Raw genomic sequence first — 23,285 nt, 5'->3', positions numbered from 1 at the left:
TAATAGCCATGAGTTACAGTCACTACTTACTATCAGGTGTGTCGTTTTTTCGTCTGCCTAAAATTGTAACAATCAAAAAATTGTTCCTTCAGTTATTGGATTGAGGATTTCAACAGTCAAGATATTTCATTGTATATGATTGTAAAAGTCTATACATTTTAGTATATCAGATATAGCAGCAATAATACTCGTAGTATTATTTAAAGGAAACAGATCTAAGAACGTATAGAAAGAACAATATACGAAAAACTTGCTACCTTATTGTGTATGGCTACAGAATAAAATCAATTTTACCTCTAACATCTAAGCCTCATATTACTGTAAATGGAACTTTTTTACCTTATATCTAAATATTAATACGTGAAGCAAAAATATTGTATCCCTTTTTACGAAAATTGCGCGGACGGAGGAGTATGAAATTTTCCACACTTATAGAGAATATAGATAAGAAGTGCACAATGCTAATATTTTTTTAAAATATGTAATGCATAAAAGATACATGAAATCAATAAAGAAAACATTATTACACACACTACCATGTATTTGACACACACACACTCATATACTCTTTGTTTATTGTGAAACTTTTGTAATTGCTTAAAGTCTGTAGACAAATTGAGAATAGGTTAATAATAACAATACTATAACTTAATAATAATATTGCTTATCTTTAATATTACGAGTATTTGTTTATAGTGTAGTCTTGGCGAAATCTGTAACAATAGGACCATAATAATGTTGAAACTTCTAATTTCAATTAATTATAGTCGAATTTCGACAACTGCGGGGCCACTAGTTAATGGAAAACGGCCTTAAGTCTAATAAATACAGCTTTTTTATCACAGCGCCATCTGTTGGCCTTTTCTTCCAGAGTTTTGTTTCGGAAACTTCCTGCAGCGTCCTAGTGAAGAAAGGAAATGTCTATTAATTTTATTTGTTATTTTTTTGTGACGATAAATATATTTTTTTAACATTTTTGCTCCGTGGATGTTGGTACATTAATAATAAACAATTTCAATATTATTTGACTTTCGAAGTGCTACACACAAGAAAAGATTTTTGAATATGCAGAAAACCAGCTCGAGACTAACTTTGACTTTATCGAAGCCTGTAGACACCCCAACGTATATATCAACGTCCTCCACTTTGAAACAATTCTTCAAATAGTTTCAACTGTATAGGTATGATTAATGGATACATTACAGTGTAAGCCGGGGCATATGGTTGCTTCGCGGCCAAAATCGACAGGAACTTGGTCCCTGCAGGCTTACGATGTATCCTACCACTATTGTGTAGGAATGAATTACGAAGTCAGCCTGAAAAATTGGTAAGAACACCGTTGGGATAGTGAATTAGTAGCAATAGGGCTCGAAGGTCGCGCACCCGTATCTTCTGACTAATAGTAAAGTATCTGGTACCGTTCTGATCTGAAACATTTATATATATAAATATGTATATATACGATAAATAGATAAAACAGTTAATCTCCATTTCCTACTCTATTTTTTGAGGTATTTTTGTTTGCTTACTAACGAACGAGTTACGATATTATCAATAAAATAAATAAATAAATCGCTTCTATTTTTCAAAATCTCTTTATAAAAAAAAAGAGAAAATGTGATGAATGCTATATAAAATGAATATAGGTCTTGAGGTGTCCTTGATTAATGTCGAAAATCGATCTGTGAGCGAAAAATAAGTTTTTTTAATATTTAACGCGGTGAACCTATTATCACAAGGCACACATAGTCCAATAATCATTAATATGACTTGTTTTCTATTAACTCTGTATTTATTGCACTAGATGTATACGAACTCATGATCATTCTGGGGTTTCGTGGTCACCAAAGCCCATACTCATCATGACGTAAGCTGCGTCACCCATCCTGAGACTTGAGGTAATTCTATTGTTGTGTATTTAAAGCAGAAATAGTCTGGACTATGGTAGCTACCGATACAAACTCACAATCACTATGCATTTTTTTTTTGCATACTTTAAGCTCATAAGTACAGTGGCGGGATTAATGCCTAAGGAATTATTAGTCAACCAAGAGTGGTGTAGTATGTTTGTGTAGAGTCTTGAGGTAGTTACACTCTATGTAGTAACATTTTATTGCTATTTTTTTATACTTTTACTACACCAGTTATTTATTTATTCTAAAAGTAATTCATGGACACATGTTCAGTACCTATTTCTTTAATATGCATGCAGGGATTTGAACCCCGGCACAGTCGCATCACGTGATATGAGAGTAGGTACACCGGGTGTCTAAGCCTTTAGTCCACGGCGACTTCTCAATTAAATTTGTATGTATGTAAGATTCTATACGTGAACTGTGTTGATAACTATAAAACGGAATCTTTCTATTAACTTCCTCCACTTTTCATTACTGTAATATTATTTAAGTTCTGATGAAAACATAATGCTACGGGACCATATAGCTAGTTTGATGGTTAACTGCCACGTACCATCCGGCTATGGAATGAGCTCCCCTCCACGGTGGTTCCCGAGCGCTATGACATGTCCTTCTTCAAACAAGGCTTGTGGAGAGTATTAAGCGGTAGGCAGCGGATTGGCTCTGCCCCTGGCATTGCTGAAGTCCATTGGCGACGGTAACCACTCACCATCAGGTGGGCCGTATGCTCGTCTGCCTACAAGGGCAATAAAAAAAATAAAAAAGTTATTAACGTTGTAGGCAGATGAGCAGTAGTAAGTAGTTACCGTTATTCACGAATATAGCAAAATCAAAGAGATGGCGAACGATGTATCGTTGCTTACTGCTGAAGAATTTCCTTCAATCATGTAGGGAAGCCCAGGAAATCCTTCACCGGCTACAAATAAACTAATACATTTTTCTTGAAGACTACCCTACATGTGGCATATTTTTGAGGTTAATGAACTTCATCGTTATTTTGTGTTTCATTGCTTCGTCCAACTTCTGGTGAAACTGACTGATTTGGCGTCATCAAGCAGTTGACCAAATTTAGAATGTATCGTCATAAGTAAGTATATTGATGGTAAAATTGCTTTGACTAAACGAAAAAAATTACCAACCCTTATATAGTGTGAAGTATTCTATTTGATTTTACTAAAAAGCTCCACGCATATAAGTTTGTGAAAATTTCAAACGTCGTTAACTGTGGTCAAATGGTAAGTTGCTAAGTAGGTATTGTTAGCTCATACGGGTAGGGACCACGAACCTGCCTATTTCTGCCTATCTTTCGTTCCGGTTCGGTGGGTGGTATTTACCAATGCGCTCTAATAGGAAGACTGATGTAAATAGTTTATAAGATTATTTAGCACAGGCTCTTACTGGTCGTAGGATGTCTTGTGAGCTCTGTCTATATAATGCGTTACATCTTGAAGATTGAGGCAGGCGTTGTAGTGTAAAACTGAAACTTAGAACTCATATCTCAAGACGGATAGTGATATTAACATTGTTAGTGTCTATGGATCCCAGTAACCCTTTGGGCCAAAACCAGGTGGGCCGTAAGGTCTTTCAACCATCTGAGCAAAAGAAAACAAACGAGCAAAATTATAGACGGGTAAATTGAAATTTAACAATGAATAAAAACATCATCTTGACAAATTTATTTGCGAATAAAAACATTTATTAACATATTAAAGTTCTTATGAGGACACTAGTTAGAACAAGAAGAATCTAATTAGATTTTTTATTCTTTGTAATTTCCATTTAATTAGTTCCCGTTTATACCCACAGAGTTTCTCGCCGGATCTTCTCAGTGGGTCGCGTTTCCGATCCGGTGGTAGAATCTGCGAAGCACTGCTCTTGCTGAGGCCAGTGTTAGCTACACACCCGGTTTGAGCCCCGTGAGCTCACCTACACGTCAAGGAGAAGCTGATATAGCCTCTCAAGGCTATCAGCATAGGTAAAAAATTTGCTCCGGTGACAGCAGCTTTGTATGAAATAATGCACGTTCTAAAATCGAAATACTTTTTTTGTACTAAATAAATAATATTTTCGAAATCCTGCTTAATTTCGATTTTAATTACCTGGAAGATATATGAGTTTTAAATCAACAAAAAATGCGTTTTGAAATGACAAAAAATTATTAATTTTTTGGTGACCCTTACCTACTCTTTTATCAGGGTCCGAAAGATAAGTCTGAGTCTTCTATCTTTAAACATACATACGTTTACTTCAACTAATTTAGTATAAATGAGTCGTCTATTATCAAAGGTGGCAATCTGTGCATTTGGACAAAAAAAAATTATTGATATGTCAATACAGATTTATTTGAATATAATCGTCTCCTTCAAAGAATACGATTCAAAACCTGCATTAAATAAAGGTTAATAGTTAACCTGTTATTTATCTAAGATGTCGTTCCGAAGAGTTTTGTGACTGCCAATGGAATACAAAGTCAATAATTCGTTTTTCTGATTTACCAATCATTGTCCAAAAGTCAGATTGCCGCCTTTGATAATAGTCGACTCAAATACAACCTTTTTTTATTATTTTTTCCTACTTAATCGCTGGTACTATTCCAGTTACTCACGGACTGGTAGCCCAGGACCTCAATTGGAGAGAAATTGCTCATGCGGATCGGAATCGCGACCGAAGAATTTTTCAGTATTTAAAAAAAAAAAAAAATGTCCTTTTTAGCAGACGGGCATACCGCCCATCTGATGGTGAGTGGTTACCGTCGCTCGTGGACCTCAGCAGTGCCAGGACTAAGCCAAGCCGCTGCCTACTGTAAAACCGTTGGTCTTTCCCTCACCTTGAAATTTTGATAGCATTATTACTAATATCATAAGACGATACGAAAATGAGGACGCATGTTCGTTATGAAAACATTCGGATCACGTATTAACGAAAAAAATATATATTTTTCTCTAACAATTTTCAAAAAGTTTACAACTATAAAACTCGCAACTTTACAACCCACTTCAACTTATTCCCGCCAATGGGAAGCCGCTGTTTCATGAGACAAGCCGCGCCCAGCCGCACTGCACTACGCATGCTTTACTGCAGCGAAGTAACTCTAGAATCTTTGTCCCACTCACTCTTATACGTTTACAGAAGATTAGAGAGAGACGGCGAGTTATTTGCGATTATGATGACATGCATTTTTTCTTTTGCAAATTATAAGGATTGGGTTTAGTGATTACGTGTTATTTTGCTGCGTAAGGAACACTTAAAAGTGCATGACTTTTTTTTAGACGCTATATTTTATCTAATTTATCTCATATCAAATTTAATTAGGCACTTTAGGCTTTTTATGTTAAATTTGATATTTTTAACCTATGAGACAAATATAAATTAGATTTTATTTTTTTCTATTTTTAATACTAACATTGGCGGACAATTCTACAGTCTGCTGGAACGATTAGAGTAGTTCATTGATATTAACAATACTATGAACACAGCCCACAAATGTTCTATTGATTACTGTTTTAAATGTTTTAATTTGCAGATTTTTTCCATCGTCATTTGATATAGCTTCACTTTTTTTTAATATAAACATATCGGCTTTCTTGCACCAGTTCTTTGTGATGTTTGATTAAGCAGAAAATTACTATATATAATAGCATTTCACGGTAGATTATGTGAAGTGAGCTAACATAGAAAAAATAAAGTGTGTTTCTAACTCTTTTAAAGTAGTTGTATAGGACGTATCGTAAGCCTGTATGGTACCACACTCTGTATATATCTGTGACGAAGTAATCTAGTTTGAAGGGACATGTATTAATGACACTGAGATTTTCATCCCATGTCTCAAGGTAAATGGTTCTTACCTCACCATTCTACCTGAGCTGAGGAAGACACTGATCACGTACTCTATTCTGTTAAAAAAACCTCCTTAAAACTTAATTTACAGACTGGTTCGATTTTCGCTTAGTCGAATTCTACGTATTGTGAATTAATCATATAATAGTTACATAAAAGTGAATGTTAAATTTGGTTTACCTAAATATTTTTCGCTCGAAATGGGCAGAGCTTTTGGTTCATAGCAGTGGCTGGTCGAATACAAATCCCGAGCGAGAATCTAACCCGAAGCTTCTTGGTGTTGTGTTTACAATAACCACTGAGCCAATGATGCGCTCTATTCATTCTAGAGCGCAACTTAGCTTCCACGATCACAAAATATTCCACTTTTTTATCTACCCTCCACAATCCGTATGCTCTGCCTGTCTAGAGCTTACTGTTCCCAAAATACTTTGAATAAATAAATAAATATTCGCAAAACATATATCTGGCCCAAAGTTACTATTGTTTGTACTGTGGAACGTATAGAGCTGAAATAAAAACATACACAAAACAAAGCCTTTGACATAAATACACATAATTTGAGCGTGAAGTAAGTCACTAAAGTTAAAACTACCGACACAAGCTTTGAAACGGTCGTGGCCTAATGAGTAAGAAACCAGGTGAAGGTAATCTAATTGAATAAGCTTCGCCGCTGCAATGTAAACCATTTTTAAAGTTGCTACTCAGAACAACAAAGCACGGCTCTTGCTAGGGTTCGTGTTAGCAACAACGTCGAGTTTGAGCCCCGTGAGATCACCTACTAGTTCGGTGAATCTAGAATAATCCCTCGAGGCTACTAGAATAGGTAGGAAAAAAAAAGAAAAAAGCTACTGAGAACTTATTTCATATTCTTTGCAGGAAGAAAGAAAGAAAAATCACTTCAGTTTTATTTGACCGTCGAGACAGACTTTGTGGACTTAATTTAATTTACTGTAATTTTATTAACTTGTTCATAATTTAATTCAATATTGTTTAATCTATCCCACCCTTTATGCGTCCTGCTAGGACGCATAAAACCCGTTATGCAGAAATACGCATCCTGCATAGGTATTGGTAGTCATTCTTATTAGTTAAACATATAAAAGAGCTCGCGGCCCAGTTAGTGTTAAGTTGTTACCGTAGTCCATAAACATTAACAACGTTAATGTCGCCACACTTTTTTTTTCATTTTTTCTTACCTATGCTGATAGCCTTGAGAGGCTATATCAGCTTCTCCTTGACGTGTAAGTGAGCTCACACCGGGGCTCAAGCCGTGTGTGTAGGTAACACTGGCCCTAGCAAGAGCAGTGCTTCGCAGAATCTACCACCGGATCGGAAACGCGACCCACTGAGAAGATCAGGCGAGAAACTCAGTGGGCTGTGTGCTGTGTCTATGAGGTCGCCACACGCCTTAAGCTCTAAGTCTCAGATCTATAGTACAACGGTTGCTGTTTCATGACAGAACCTCCAAGCCACAGTTATACTGTCGTAATACAATAGAAAAGACAACGATAATTACCAAGAAATGCTTTAACTAATGAAAAATATTTTTTACTAGTGGTAGGACCTCTTGTGAGTCCGCACGGGTAGGTACCACCGCCCTGCCTGTTTCTGCCGTGAAGCAGTAATTCGTTTCGGTTGGAAGGGAGGGTGGGGCAGTAGTTGTAACTACTTATATACTGAGACCTTAGAACTTATATCTCAAGGTGGGTGGCGCATTTACGTTGTAGTTGTCTATGGACTGCAGTAACCACTTAACATCAGGTGGGCTGTGAGCTCGTCCACCCATCTAAGCAATAAAAAAAAAAAAACAAACAAACTTTTAATAACGGATATTCGAATAATTCTCTTAAAGACCTATTTGACTGGAATTAGAGATTAAAGTTCAATAAGGAAAAATCTTCGTTTAATTATTAGAACGAAAATACAAAATCAATTTTCAGTACGCGTTAATATTTGTAAAGGCTAATTTGGAATTGACTGAAAATAAACTTACAAAACGTTACGGGCGAATACGTCGACGGGTAGATGAATCGATGTGATTTACGTAGAATAAACTATTTCAATGGCACCGTATTGTGGAGCCGAATAAATTTAAATAAATGTAAACATTCCATTAAGTTTATTGATATGAAGTAATTAAAAAGTTGTAAACGTTTATTCAGTCTTTTGGCTCGGGAAAACGAATAAACGATTTTAAATTCGTTCGCCGATACAAATTAATGTTACTGTTGTTTCGTAATGTAGTCCGATAATAACGTACAGAAGCACGCGAAATTATACAAATATAGGCTTTATGTTCCATACTTTTTTTTATTTTTATTGCTTAGATGGGTCGACGAGCTCACAGCCCACCTGGTGTCAAGTGGTTACTGGAGCCCATAGATACTTACAACGCAAATGCGCCACCCACCTTGAGATATAAGTTCTAAGGTCTCAGTATAGTTACAAATACAAATTAAGAATATTATTAGTTATACTTAAAAATATACTTAGCACAATATTGATTTGTTAGGGAATAATAGCACAGGCGTCTGTCACCATTAAATCTGAGAATTAAATCCCTAACTATACGCTGGTAGCTTAAGGGGCTATTTCAGCTACGTCCGGACGGGTAGGCTGAACCTGAAAGAATTTGTTAACAACTAGCCCCAGCAAGAGCAGTGCTTCGCAGAATCGACCACCGGATTAGAATCGCGACTCACTGAGAATATCCGGCGAGAAAGTCATTGGGCTGTGTCTATCGGACTGAAAATTATTCTAAACAACGGATATAGTAAAATTAAAATAATTAACATGATATTAAAACCGTGAAAGTAGTTGTGTAGTTGTCTTGTTGTAATTATGTCTGCGACTTGCGACAACCGTTGTAAATAGTATCTATACTTATAAGTAATATTGTTATTAGATATTTATAGCAAAAATACCAGATGATAAATGAATGAAATATTATTTATAAAGCTACACAGAAATAATCTATTAGCAGTGACATACATACACATGTTGAATCTTATACGACCTTTTCGTTCCAATAACACACTTTGAAAGGAATATCTGTAACCCAACGAATTTCAGATTTTTATATTTAAACACTGTCGATCACTAAAACCGGATAATTAATGCATTAACCACGTTTTTAAATCGTAAAACATTTTCATGTCGGCTTGTACGACAAGAACAAGGCTAGGTTTTAAATTGGTCAGAACAATCCAATGCATTACATGTTGATAGGTTGCCGTGGATGCCACTATCTACCTCAAGTCTCAGTTTTCTGGTGGTAGGGGTTCTTGTGAGTTCGCCCGGATAGATACCACCACCCTGCCTATTTCTGCCGTAAAGCAGTAATGCGTTTCGGTTTGAGGATTCGGGCAGCCGTTGTACCGTACTGAGACCTCATATCTCAAGTTGAGTGGCGGCATTTACGTTGTTGATGTGTATGGGCTCCAGTAATCACTTAACATCAGGTGCACCGTGAGCTCGTCTATCCATCTAAGCAATAAATAAAAAATTGTACTATTATACAAGTCCAAAAACTGTTCTATCATTTATAATAAGCTTACCGCATGCGTGTTTCTCGGCAAAAGAAGTTTGAATGATTATTTGGGCTTACAAAGCTCCCTAGCACCGTAAACTTCGATATTTTTTTATACGATCTTTTATTGTCATGAAATTCATTCATCAGCAAATCATTCGATGAGTATTTAGAATAGAAATTTCACCAGTGGGTCCAAAGCTCCGTCGCAATATGGTCTCATCGCTTGACCCAAATACACTGGGCGTTATTGTATTTTCAAAAATTTAAACCCCGAACACAAGTCAACCTCGCGGCAGAAACTGACGCATTGATTTATTTGCGGGCTCGTAGCGTCACCGACTACCAGCAAGATAATACATACACATTATAAAACAGCATACAAAAATGCAGATATTATTAAACATCAGTAAATCGCCCCTTGCGTGTAGGTGCTGCGATAGACATCTTAAGACATGCAATTTGTTAGGATAGTAATCAACTCGCCAAAAAGGAATGGCTAATCTTTTGATAATGAACGTTAGATACAGATTTTGAGGTTCGATTATCACGATTAAGAGGTTTGAGGTTTTATTGTCTATGTTTAAGACATACAACATATCACTGGTACTAAAATCTGGATCGATTGTTAAAAAAAAGTAAAAAAGTAATGCTGTTTTTGATAGAAACTCTTTACAAGACAGAAACCTGCTTCTCGAACATATTTAAGTACTGGTTGTTGCTTAAATTGTATTAAAGATATGTTTTATTTCCTTGGAACTTTAGGGAGCAAGCACATTTGGATATCTTACTCTGTCGTGCTTTAGCTGCCTATGAGTAGGGTAAGATAGTCTTTATTCCAATGTTATAGAAACTCCGAGCTGCGTTATAAGATGGGAAACGTGAGTCTCATGACGCGTGTCTAAATTCTCGTCTACATTAGAAAAGTGTAATGCGTGATTGCGGGCACTGTTCAGCTAATCAATATCTTTCCATGTAAGCCGCTTTAGCTTGATGTGCACTATATTCTAAAGTTTTCAATCCTATAACACGAAAATGTGTATAAAATTCCTTTGCATATTATAAGGCTAGTCATAAATTAACGTAGAAGATGATAAGGCCCTCAACTGTCATGCTTCGTGTTATGATACATGACGTGCGTCCGTCCGTGTAGACTAGGACTAACTGCGGTGGTGTACTTTCTGACGGCTATACATTTCAATTTGTACAGTTTTATATTATTTTAATATTCCGCATTATCATGACAGCGAAGACAGGTCTTCGATTCAAAACGATAGTTAATTTTCAAACATTGAGCAGTAATGTATGGCAGTATATTAAGCAGTTGTACATGACAATACTAGATTTAAATAAATTTGTTAAAAACGCACTTTGTGAAGGCGTTGCAAGTTTTTGTAGAAAGAGAAGTGACCGATCGATTGGAATGTTGGGAATGATGTTGCACGACATTTTGCGAAACGATCACCGTCCATGATCATCAATCGGTCCATTGAAATCGGATAGGTGTCGGTACGGTGCACCCTAATTACGCTAATAGAGCGAGTGGTAGCGGGAGCGAGAGCGGGCGCGCACACGTGGCCCCGGCCCGAGACTCAGGTGCGCCCCGCCCCGCCGCGCCCCGCCCGCTCTAGCTCACGCCGACAGCCGAGCCGCTCACCTCGTCGTCAGACGCGCGCTGCACTCGACGCTCGAACGCCGGGAAAACACGAGCCGTTTTCCGCCGCGACAACGTACAACCGAAGTTTTCGTTTCGAATTTCGAAAGTTCGTTTTTTTTTTTAAAAAAATTACGTCCCACCGCATTCGAATGTTGCGCGTTGGCGTTTTCGAAAATTTAAGTTTCCTGTGAATTTTTTTGTGTTTTTGCAAAACTTATTTGTGGGATGTTTGTGATTTCGGACGAAATCGAGTGAAATTTGCGAAAGTTCTCACAGCTGCACGTTCAATTTGTACTACAATCTGGAGTGAGTATTAAATTACTGAAATGAATAACTATAGAATGTATAGCTGGAAGGTGAAGCGAATCTAATATGAGTATACAAAATTACGGTTAATTGATAGTTATTATTTCTGTAAAGGCGCGATGTCGTAAAATCAAAGCGTATCGCAGTAAATCTCTGCGGACGCAGTGGATTTCAAACGTCCACTTGACACGGGACATTAAAAGGCATATTATGCAGGGAGCTTTTCGCATTAAGTCATTAAAATAGAATTAGAACTCTATTTATATTTACACGAATGTAAAAGTTCACTTGCACTACGATTGAAGAGTTACAATTTTTCAAAACTTCGGCAGTTGTAATATTATAGATTGTGTTTGCTTGAGATCAGGTAAACATCAGGCACTTTTTTATATTTCAACAATTTTACGACGTATTTTGTCCTTAATACCAAATTTGCTGTTGACAATATTTTGTCGAAAATTACGTCATTATATAAGTACCATACGTAACGGAAAATATATATATACTTGTTCGTCTAAGAATGCGCAAAATGTTAATATATTTGCAAAATTTTATTAAACTACCAAAGCCGCTATAGGTATAGTTACATGAATTACAAGAGATGTTTGTCTACATTTATCCCATAGTTGAGTGCTAAAAATTGATGCGCTTGACAAAGTTTGAGCGATCTACTCGGGCGTAGCGATTCACTAACAAAATATTCACACTTCAACTAACGGAATTGTAACTGATCATTTCAAAGATCTCATCAAAGGACACCGGGAATGAATACTTTAAAAAGTAAAAAAAAAACCAAAAGAAAAAAGAAAAGATGAAGCAATGAAATCGTTCGGCCCATTTAACTTGGACCGGACGGGTGTGACAAAAATTCTGTAACTGAAATAAACTGAACACATGTGTTTAGATGTCACTCCGCGGAGGACGAACAATAAAACATTTATTTCTCGATTTGGTGTTCATTTGAAATAAAACACCATCCTTACTAGAACAAGACATTTCGATGAGCACAAACTTTAGTTTGCGTTCGAAATGTTTTTATATTACCAAAGTTATGAGATATACCTACTTACCTAAAGTCTGACTTAAAGACGTGCCCCGCGGCTTAACCTCACTCCAAACCAAAATTTTTACTTCACGAAGAATAAAAGAAGTTGCATTTTCCTCACATATAGAGTCGTGACGTTACCTGGTCATTCATCAGTTAGCGCCGGAATTCACATTATGGGGTAAATGGAGTCCAATAGCTTCACTACTTGGAAAAATCTCAGCTCAAATCAGCTCATACACAAAATCTACACTATATAAATTATTTAGTATTTTAGGTAGGCTATCTCACTTTATTGGCTTTATTGAAATAATTCAATGATATATTTAAATTTAAAAGCTTAGCTGATCTAAAGTCTTCATAACCATATATCTTCTGCTGTTTCATTATGTTTGTCCCTTCGCTTTGAAGAAGGAAATAAGTATCTATAATAATTTACATGCAATCTATTTTATGTATAATATATAAAGGTTTTAAAAAAATTCATTCCACCTCCTTCAGTTATGTAGAAGCATTTGTTTCATAATTCGTCTCATACATAGAAACTTCAAATAAAATCTTGCACAAATGTATTGCTGATCGTTTTTGTTCACAACATTATAATTATATGACCAATATGAGGAGAAATTTAAAACTCTAAAAGCTATCATCGACTGAATATCGTGCTCTAGAAGCTTGTTCAAAATCAAAAAGGCTTTTTAAAGCCGTAGCCGTTAGCTCAGTCGTAAGGTCAAAGCGCGTGTGGTTTCGCGACAGAACTTGCAGGACAATGCCATAAATAAGTTCACTGATAATGTACTTTATCATCAATACACAAGATTAGGAGTGGAGCTGAAGCAGCTGGGTAGCCCAGTAAGGCTAAGTAGGTCCGAGTAGACGAGAATTTATTCACAGTTTTTAGATAACCATAAAAATTATCTCGTAATGTAATCTATACATATAAATAGAATTAGTGTATGTTTGTAATATTGAAATAACCGCTTTTTACTACATGCATATGAATATATATACGGTACATACACCAAAATAACATTTTTTACAATTATTGTCTGTCTGTCTGTCTGTCTGTTTGTTCCGACTAATCTCTGGAATGGCTGGACCGATTTTGACGGGACTTTCACTGATAGGTAGCTGATTATATAAGGAGTAACTTAGGCTACTTTTTTTAGACTAGCTTCGCCCCGCAGCTTCACCCGCGGTACGATAATAACCGTGGGTAGCATCGCGGGACTCAGCTGTCAATAATAAAATGTAATGTTTCCGAAGCGAAGCGAGGGCGGGACGCTAGTTCAAAATAAAAGCACTAATCCGAAGACAAGTAACTCGATCAGCCAGATCCTGTCTGTAATATAAATGATTTATAGTTTCAGAGGCCCGCTCTTTAATCTATGAATATTCAAAATAAATCAAACCTCAATATGAGTTTTTAGTTTTTATATAAAAAAAAAACCTACTACGATTTAGCTTTAGACTCAAATTAGCTTATCGAATTAGATCATAAACATAATTTAGCATTTTTTTGTCATTCATAATATACGTATGCGCTCTGGTTTTTTATAATTACCTACACATTTTTAAACCGGATGCGAACGTACTTGATGTATGAAATTAGTTTTTGGATCGGATAAGACATTTAGAATTATAATAAGTGTGTATGTAGTACATAAAATACGAAAACACTAGGCTTGCACCGCGGATTCACAGGCGTTTCGTAAATTCACTGTTTTTGTTAATCTATATTGAAATTATTAATTTTTTTATTGTTAATCAATCTCGCAAAAATAGCTGAGCGGATTTGGCTGAGACTTTGGAAAAATATAGTTTATAAATTGAATTAAAACATTTAATACATTATCGTGGTGAATTAGATGTCCCGGGTAACGCTGATTTTGTTTGTTATAATAAATACAACAGTGCACTATGTATTTTATAGACCAAATAGTAACACAAGCTACTTTCTGTTACGGAAAAAGCCAATGTATTTAATTAGATTTTAAAACACAAATTTGATACCGCGCTCATTTTGTGTATGTATTCCTATACTTTATTTTTGGGAGCATATAAGAATAAAAATTGCTGATTATAAATCAAAGTGGTTAATTAATTTGATATCGTTACCAAAATGTCATTTCATAACTTTTAAGATAACCAGAAAAAGATAATGAAATAAATACCACAAAAATAACATTCACAGTCTAGTCTTGACTCAATAAAAACTGCTGATAAAAACTAATTTCAATATTCCGTAAAAATATTCGATTGACGTAAAACTTATCAGGATTTGAGGATACGCATTAAATAAACTAATTTCTCAAAATAAAACATTCAAATCGTTCGACATTTAACGTTCCAAAGTAAAAATTCTCACATATATCATTCGTGAAGCGGTCGCACAAATAAATCGAGTGCACAATGACTGCTAATTTGCTCATGAAGACGTATGCACTGTGCTCGGTTCATAAATCCGACCAAGTCTCATTCGGCCTACCGCTTACACACATAAACCTCGGCGGACACTTTTATAGCCGAACCACGTGGCGGAGTCGGAATTTTTTCCGCACTTGACATGACATGTGTACAACGCTTTAGGAAGTCACCGTCGCTTTATTAATTTATTGTTTTAGAATAGACCCCCTGTGTGACGCAAGTGTTGCATTTTGTGATTTATGCTTCTTTTTTTTTTTCGTAAACGCGGTCAATGCATCTTGAAACAATAAAGTTTAATTCGTAAAATAAAGCTACTTTAAGCATTATCTATATGAATTTTAATGATTAGATGAATAAATAAGGTATAACGTTTACCTACGCGTATAGTTTTCATTATAAGTCGTTATGTTAAAATCAAACCCAAATTCTTGAACAAAATGAATGACTTAACAAAGCGATAAATATACAGCGCAAGTTCAAATTATCATAATGTGAATGCACGGAATATGTTATAAATCACATGTTTGAAACTGATAAAATACAATAAAACAATTTGCCTGGCCATAAATTCGTTTTTGTTTAAATTTAATTTGGATGAGTTTTTCATCAAAACTCCTGAGATTCGTTCGTGTTTTCAAAGAAATTCTTTAAGTAAAACCTACAAAGCGTTTATCACATATAAAAAGACTACACACGTGATCAACTAATGTATCTCGTTCTGTTGCAGGTCCATCAATCAAGTTCCACTCAGCGGGGACAATTGAAACGACCTATGAACATCAGTAGCACTTAATATGTCCAACTAGACCATTCAGTGTCCCTGAACGATGACAAGTGTCGAGTGATCTACAGAGGGAAAGAAACGATATACTGTTACCGATGAACGACTTAAATTACAACGCCGGGATGAGCTCCTACCAGTTCGTCAACTCCCTGGCTTCGTGTTACGGGAACCAGGCTCCGGGTCGTACCGGGACACCGGTAGAACAAACAGGCCATCCCGGCTTGCCTACGCCGGGAGCGGACTATTACAATCCTAATGCGGCGGCATCAGCATATCCGAACGCATGCTACTCGCCACCGCAAGTCGGGCATCATTACCCGCAACATCCGTACGCGACGCCCGCATCGGGAGCCCATATGCAACCGCAGACGATGATAGATTATACTCAGCTACATCCACAAAGACTCGGGAGTACAGCTAGTCACATGCATCAACATTCTAATCCGAGTCCTGGGGCGTTGTCCCCAAATTTGATGTCCACCCCGCCCAGTCAAGCTACGGGAGCCAGTTGTAAATTTGCCGATTCTACATCGACAACAGGAGTGGCGTCGCCTCAAGATCTTTCTACTTCATCTGGGCCGGGAAGAACTTCACCAGGCTTCGGTAATGTTGGTGGTCCGAACCCTAGTGGAACCAACAGCACCAAATTAGGTCTTACCACTCCAATAGCGTCTCCCGTTGAGCACAAGGCTAATGTGAACCAAAATATTTCAAGCCCGGCATCTAGCACGTCGAGCAACGAAAGCAACGATGCAAATAACTCCAACTCAAACAACACCAAGAATTCCAAGTCTTCGGCTAACTCGCAAGCTAATCCTCCACAAATATATCCATGGATGAAGCGCGTGCATCTTGGACAAAGTAAGTGAAATTCAATTAATTTTACTTGTAGCTCCTGGATAACGATTTTCGTTCCGGTTTTTATAATTTCCTGATTATCAAAACAATCAATACAACAAACAGCTTGCTTCTCACTTTTTTATTGTGCCCGTGAAATCATAAACGACTTGGCTTCCTTTACAAAATTAATAGCGGTAACGGCGACCACGCCTCTATCAAAAACTCACGGTTTGATGTAACAGATAAAACAATCTATCAATTGGATACCGAGGTGGAGACAAAACAAATTATATATCTATTTATAAACATTAGCATGCATTAATGTTAGATCGATATGGTTGGCTGATGGATTGCGTTCATAATGAGACATAATGGCTTTGTTAACGGGCCCGTACGGCTGAGCATACGAAGCCTTTTTTCTTCTGGCGTCCTAACGATGGGAAAAGTGCTTCATCACAATGACGCGTGATTCCATTGGCACCCGTTATTCTGTGCTAACTGAATTAGGTTATTAGAATTTTAATCGCATTCAAATAAGATTTAGTCTACAAGGATATTGTGTTTTTAAGTTTTTCTGACACATTGTTAAATCATACGAGGTTTATTATTATTTAGATAACGAAATAAAATGTAGTAAACGCTTCTGACGGGGTTGTAGCATGTCACTGTCGTGATGTGAACGTGAGAGATGTCGGCTTGTCGTAAAGTTCTCAGAAATAACATTGACTTTCCATTGTTTCCACTTATACACAAAAATTCACGACGGCCTTGTCATCGTGAAACACTAAAGCTTAATCACAGCGTATTATTCATTTTGATGAATCATTAGTTTTTCTTTATTCAATCTAAGCCGAAAGAGAATTAGCGTAAGTTTTCTCTATTTCAAGCGAGGCTTGGGTGTTGCTATCACGTAGCAAGCTCTGTATCCTTAACTAAATTGATTTTAAAATAAAAAGTATCGTTAAATTCATATAAATTAAGGGAATTGTGTGTAAGGTGTGTAACACAGCGACCGAGAATAAAAAAGGAAAGAGTGTTTACTAGTAGGCACCAATGATTCGCTAATAAACGTCATATTCCAACACTTTTACAATTTTAATATTACTTTAATTACCGTTACGTTTCTTAAAATGATTGTGCCATAATAGTATCATTCGTGCCTCCAGCGTCGCAAACAACTGGTTCGAAACTGGGCAATATATTTTTACCAATATACTTTCAGTTATCTGAAAGTGTTATTACTCCATTGCTAGCGTAGCTACAACTCACAGTGCACCTGACATTAAGTTGTAATTGGAATACATAGAGAATCAAAAACGTTTGAAGAGAATAAAAATCGAGACCTGAATTTTTTACTGGTGGTAGGACCTATTGTGAGTCCGCGCGGGTAGGTACCACCTATTTCCACGCCTATTTCTGCCATGAAGCAGTATGGGTTTCGGTTTGAAGGGTAGGGCAGCCGTTGTAGTTATACTGAGATCTTAGAACTTATATCTCAAGGCGGGTGGCGCATTTGCGTTGTAGATGTCTATGGGCTCCAGTAACCACTTAACACCAGGTGGGCTGTAAGCTCGACCAACCATCTAAGCAATAAATAAAAAAAAAACCTTCGAGGTCTCGTAACAAGGCAGAAATAAACAGCGCCATTGTAAAAGCTACCTTAAGTTATAGTTTAGAAGTTAGACAGGAAAAATAAGGTAAGTGTACTGTTATAAGTTGGATAGAAGAAAATACATAACACAATTTAATTCCTAGAAATTTAGGGGTGCCAGGGTCGCATAGGCAGCGGCTTGACTCTGCCCCTGGCATTGCTGACGTCCATGAGCGACGGTAACCACCCACCATCATTAACAACAAAACAAAACTGTCCCTTTCACACTCATAAGCTAGACCGCGCGAGAGAGAGATAGGCAGACTTGCAGTGCGACGTCACGCCGCGCGCTTATTCACAAACACTACGCAAGCGCAACGGGTGAATATGTTGAACGCAAGCTAGATGGTAGGCGAAGTGGGGGGTGTTAGGTTTTATTTTCGTTACGGAATTTCTTGATTCGGTCGCCGTGCTCAAAGCCGCAATGAAAGCTATGCAATAGCTTAAAAATAAAAAAAACATACACGTATTTCATGGCATAATTACCTACGCGTATCTGTGTATGCTTACTATTGCTCACGGTTGTGATCCTGTTGCAATAGTGTTAACAACAAAAAAATGCTAAAAATGCATCATTCATTTGATATTCACTCCACCAGCTAATAAAAGTGGATCTTTTTACAATGTAACGTAAAATTAAAATATTGTTACAATGCAAATGTCAACCGACGCTGACATATGTGATTTCTCAAAATGTATTGGTTATTTTCTAACTGAAATTCTTTGTGTCGTTTTTTTAATGGTCCACAGTGAATTCTTTTTTGAAATTCATTTATTCTTCAACATCATCTGATAATCTGTGTGCAAGTTTTTAAAGAACTTAAATTATTTCGAAAGGTATTTGAAGAAAAATTCTTCAATTAACTATGGTGGTTAATGTACTTACTCTGGTCTTATAGGTGGTTATTAAAAATATTACGAATTACGTTTCAATCAATGATCATTCTTTATCACAGCGGGTATCCTGTGAGCCCACTCCACAATTTTTATATAGCCGTATTGTAAGTCCGAACGGATTGGTTCTTCCACCAGTTTGAAGCAATTACATAGGTGTTCCAAATTCAAAGATTCGTTGGCTAGGTGGTCGGCCTAATAACTTAAGGTGACTAAGTTAAGTTGAACATTTACGTTGTAATGACGCGGTAAGTTAAACTTAACACTAGGTGGACCATTTCCGTTTCTCAGCGGGCTGCGATTTCGATCCGGTAGTAGCTTCATTCGCGAAGCAGCTACTCTTGAGTAGTTAGGTCTCCTTTGGAGGCGCTCGGGTAGCTGTTAGCAAATCCCACTCTTCCTCGGTGAGCTCTTGCTCGCCCACCTGCCCTAGTAACACTGAAAAGGCCTCCAGGCCACCAGTAATCTTTCAAACATAAAATAAATCATCTCCGTTTAGAGCAAAATCAATATATCATAAAACTTTAAAGTAAATATATTATATATTAGAACTACCTACTGTTAGGAATAAATATCTTATACCTTTAAACGAGCAATTCTTATATATAGGTATATAATCTGAATCTCGGAAACGGCTCCAACGATTTTCATAAAATTTAGTATACAGGGGATTTCGGGGGCGATAAATCGATCTAGCTACGATTTATTTTCAAAAAATGTTGTTTTATTCGTGTTTTCAATAATCAACTCTTCCCGAAATCTATTGGCGAATAATAATACTATTTTTCTTAATTGAGGGCAACTAACCGCTTTAAAGACACAACAAGATGGCGTTATCAAAAAAAAAAACCGAGCCAAGCTCGGTCATCATCTAGTCACGTTTTATTTGTACATTTTATTATTGTCGGCTTTTCGAATATTATTTAGTAACCGTGATCACGGACGACTAAAGGTTTTCTTCGTCGACAGTTGAAAATAGTGCCAACTACCCTTTTCATGAAATAAAGTATGCGAAATTATCGAGTGCTACTAAAAAGTCAACCAATATTCCCATGTCCCATACTAAACTTGGTGGTCCAATACTCGCTGAAAGCTCTGCAATATGTCTCAAGTGCTTAAGAATCTGATCTTTTCGAGTACTTTTTTTTTTTCTTTCTCGAAAATATACAGCACGTATTTTGATAAGTGTACAACTTTAACGACGTATCGGAGATGTCTTGTTTGTTTTCAAGTGCTTCAAAGATTAGTTTAAAAAAAATATATATTTTTCTGTTTAACTAACTGAAATTATAGCCGAAACTACTGTTACGGCTTAATTTAGTTTTTTTATGGTCATTATATATTAATGGCAACGCTTGAATGCTTTGCTGCAGAATTAGTAAGATAGGGGTACCTGTCAATGTTGCTTGTTATTGTCTGTCATCAGTATTAAACACTAAGGTAACAACAAAGCCACTCGCTTATACAAAACCAAGCAAACGCTGACCTAAGTATGCAAATAAAGCTAGTTCCAAACTTGCGACCCTTACATGTTTGACGGCGATAATTCAAACTAGAACAGCCTGCGTGCCGAATGCCTTATAAGAACTCAATGTTTCTATTAAATAAAAAGCAATCTATTGTTGTGATGTTTCCTTTATCGAGGTTTTTGGTGCTGTGAGAAATGCCACTATTGTAATGTTTTTATTCTAGAATTAGAAGCAATTTGTAGATAATTTAGCAGAAACTAAAGTGAACTTGGCTTTATCATCAACTTGTTTTCTGGCGCAGTTTTGCCTGCGTCCACTATGTTGCAGAAACTCAAATTTAGCAGTAGAATGCAGGCCCATATTCTTTCTGAGGCTTCGAACTAATACCATACCAAATTTTGTCGAAATCGATTCAGTTCTTTTGGCTTGAAAATATACTGACAGAGCTGCTTTTGTATTATTAATAAAATATGCTTAGTAAATTTTATCAATGTAAAAGTAAATACAAGAAGAGTTTTTTTTTTTCAAATTAGTCGTTTGAAAAGAACTATGCGCAAATCTATTCAATAATAGTTGCGGAAATGTGTGCGAATAAACAAACGAAAAACATATCTGAACAAGCCGGTAGGCAGCGGCTTGGCTCTGCCCCTGGCATTGCTGAAGTCCATGGGCGACGGCAACCACTCACCATCAGGTGGGCCGTATGCTCGTCTGTTTACAAGGGCAATAAAAAAAAACTATTTCAATTAGTTGTTTTTAATGTATACAGAGATAACGAATTCGGCTATTTTATAGTAGGTATGTAAGATAACATTCGTAATGGAAGGATTCACAAGTCCTCATTCCTTGTTATAACAATCCGGACCGTTACAGTCCGTTAGCGCATTGAAGTCGTCGTGGCCTAAAGGATAAGACGTCCGGTGCATTTGTGTTGAGCGATGCAACGGTGTTCGAATCCCAGGCGGGTACCAATTTTTCTAATGAAATACGTATTCAACAAATATTCACGATGGACTTCCACGGTGAAGGAATAACATCGTGTAATAAAAATCAAACCCGCAACAGTTCCGATTGCATCACCTTACAGTCCGGACGTGTTTTTACGAGAAACTGTCGCTGCCGTCGCGATCTTGTGTCTTGAGTTTCGCTGCATTGTCGTTGTCGCACCGATCGCGGCATTGTTGCGAATTCTTGACGCACTATCGCTGGCGTCGCGACCTTGGGTCGTAAAAGCAACTCGAACTTGTCGATTGTGCATTCGTAACGACTTCACATTATCACCCACTCATATCATTTATTAAATTTATTTATTTATTCGGCGAGCAAAACAGTCTCTTTCGAGACTAACCCCCCGCTGAGATCACCGCTTGTTGTGGCATTCTCACAACCCAGTGGGGCCCCACCTTCCCAAACTCCACCCCAATCCTAGCCGACTGCCGTTTTTCACGGCAAAGGCACTCCCCCCCCTTGGAGCTGGTAAAGCTCAGGGGGTGAACTCCTACTCAGGGGACTCGCCTTTCGGCGAGTGTGCCTTAAGTCCCGGGGACGCCCCCCCCGGGCAAAAACGTAAGATGGAAGAAGAACTTTTAGGATTTCTCGGGTTACTTGCCGAAAAGTACCCGGTGTTATCCAACCTCACGGCCGAATTCGCGGCCTACAGGGCCGCCCGCGCGAGTCCCGCCCCGCCCGCGTCCCTCGCCGCGTCATTTCGAGCCGCGCAGTCATGCCCCGCCCCCAAACCCAATTTGAGCGCACGTACGCACGTAGCGACTCACGAAGCGCCTAGCGCCAACGAAGCGCCTAACGCACCCGAGACGTCATTCTCGCCAATATCATCCGTCGCGTCGTCCGTAATAAATAACTCAGGTTCAGACTCCGATACCGGATCGGAGATGGACTTCGAGTCCGCGACGAGCCCGCAGCCCGGAACCTCGGATGGGTTCCAAACGGTAAAACGCGGGAAAAAACGTACTCGCGCCGTGGAGTCCCGGAGCTCCACGACAAAACAAACCAAGTCAGCGACTGCCTCCCGTCCGCAGGTAGTCGTGACACCGGAGTCGGACTCCGGCCGCCGCGCAACCCCACCGCCGCGTCCCAAGCCCGCATCCGCGCAAAAAACCGTCGCCCCGCCCCCGCTGATTCTCCAGGAGAAGTCAGCGTGGAACCGCGTCTCCCAGGCCCTTCAGGCAAACAAAATAAATTATACCCATGCGCGTAACGTCGCGCATGGGATTCAGATAAAGGTCGCAACGCCGGGCGACCATAGGGCCCTCTCAGCATACCTCCGAAAGGAGAACATAGGTTTCCACACCTATGCTCTTCAGGAGGACCGCGAGCTCCGCGTAGTAATACGCGGAGTTCCGAAGGAACTCGACATAGAGTACGTAAGGGAGGATCTGACCGCTCAGTCCCTCCCGATAGTAAGTGTGCACCGGATGCACAACGGCCGCGACAAAAAACCATATAACATGGTTTTAGTCGCTCTAGAACCAACCCCGGAGGCCAAGAAAAAGATCGCATGTCTCGCGACAGTATGTGGCCTATCCGGGGTTACCATTGAAGCCCCCCATAGACGTGGCACTCCCGGACAGTGCCACAGATGCCAACTATATGGCCACTCGGCTCGGAATTGCCACGCGCGCCCCCGCTGCGTGAAGTGTCTCGGCGATCACGCCACGGTAGATTGCTCGCGAGTTAGGGAAACCGCGACCGAACCTCCAAGCTGTGTCCTATGCCTTAAGCAAGGGCACCCCGCGAATTACCGTGGATGTCCTAGGGCTCCGCGAAAACGTCCGACCCACCCAGCCCCCCGTACCGTCGGCCCAAAGACTTCGGTGCCTTCAGCACCGAAACCCGCCTTCGTACCGGCTGCGGTTCCCACCGTCTCGGCGTGGAATAAACCGCTGCCGTATACGAGGTCGGGAACA

The 23,285-nt window shown here is 38.4% G+C and overlaps 1 protein-coding gene across 1 annotated transcript in view; it reads left to right on the top strand.

Moving 5' to 3' along the window:
- The first annotated feature begins 10,981 nt into the window (after positions 1 to 10,981).
- Scr (sex combs reduced homolog) overlaps positions 10,982 to 23,285 on the top strand; it is a 58,607-nt gene continuing 46,303 nt past the window's right edge. Inside the window, 4 exon segments of the mRNA NM_001043874.1 lie at positions 10,982 to 11,248; positions 15,448 to 16,049; positions 16,051 to 16,094; positions 16,097 to 16,365. Coding sequence (NP_001037339.1) covers positions 15,600 to 16,049; positions 16,051 to 16,094; positions 16,097 to 16,365 — 763 coding nt within the window. The 5' untranslated portion in view covers positions 10,982 to 11,248; positions 15,448 to 15,599.

Source organism: Bombyx mori, chromosome 6 (assembly GCF_030269925.1).
Source record: "Bombyx mori chromosome 6, ASM3026992v2".
Lineage (NCBI taxonomy): Eukaryota > Metazoa > Arthropoda > Insecta > Lepidoptera > Bombycidae > Bombyx > Bombyx mori.
This window is presented reverse-complemented; position numbering and strand designations above follow the sequence as displayed.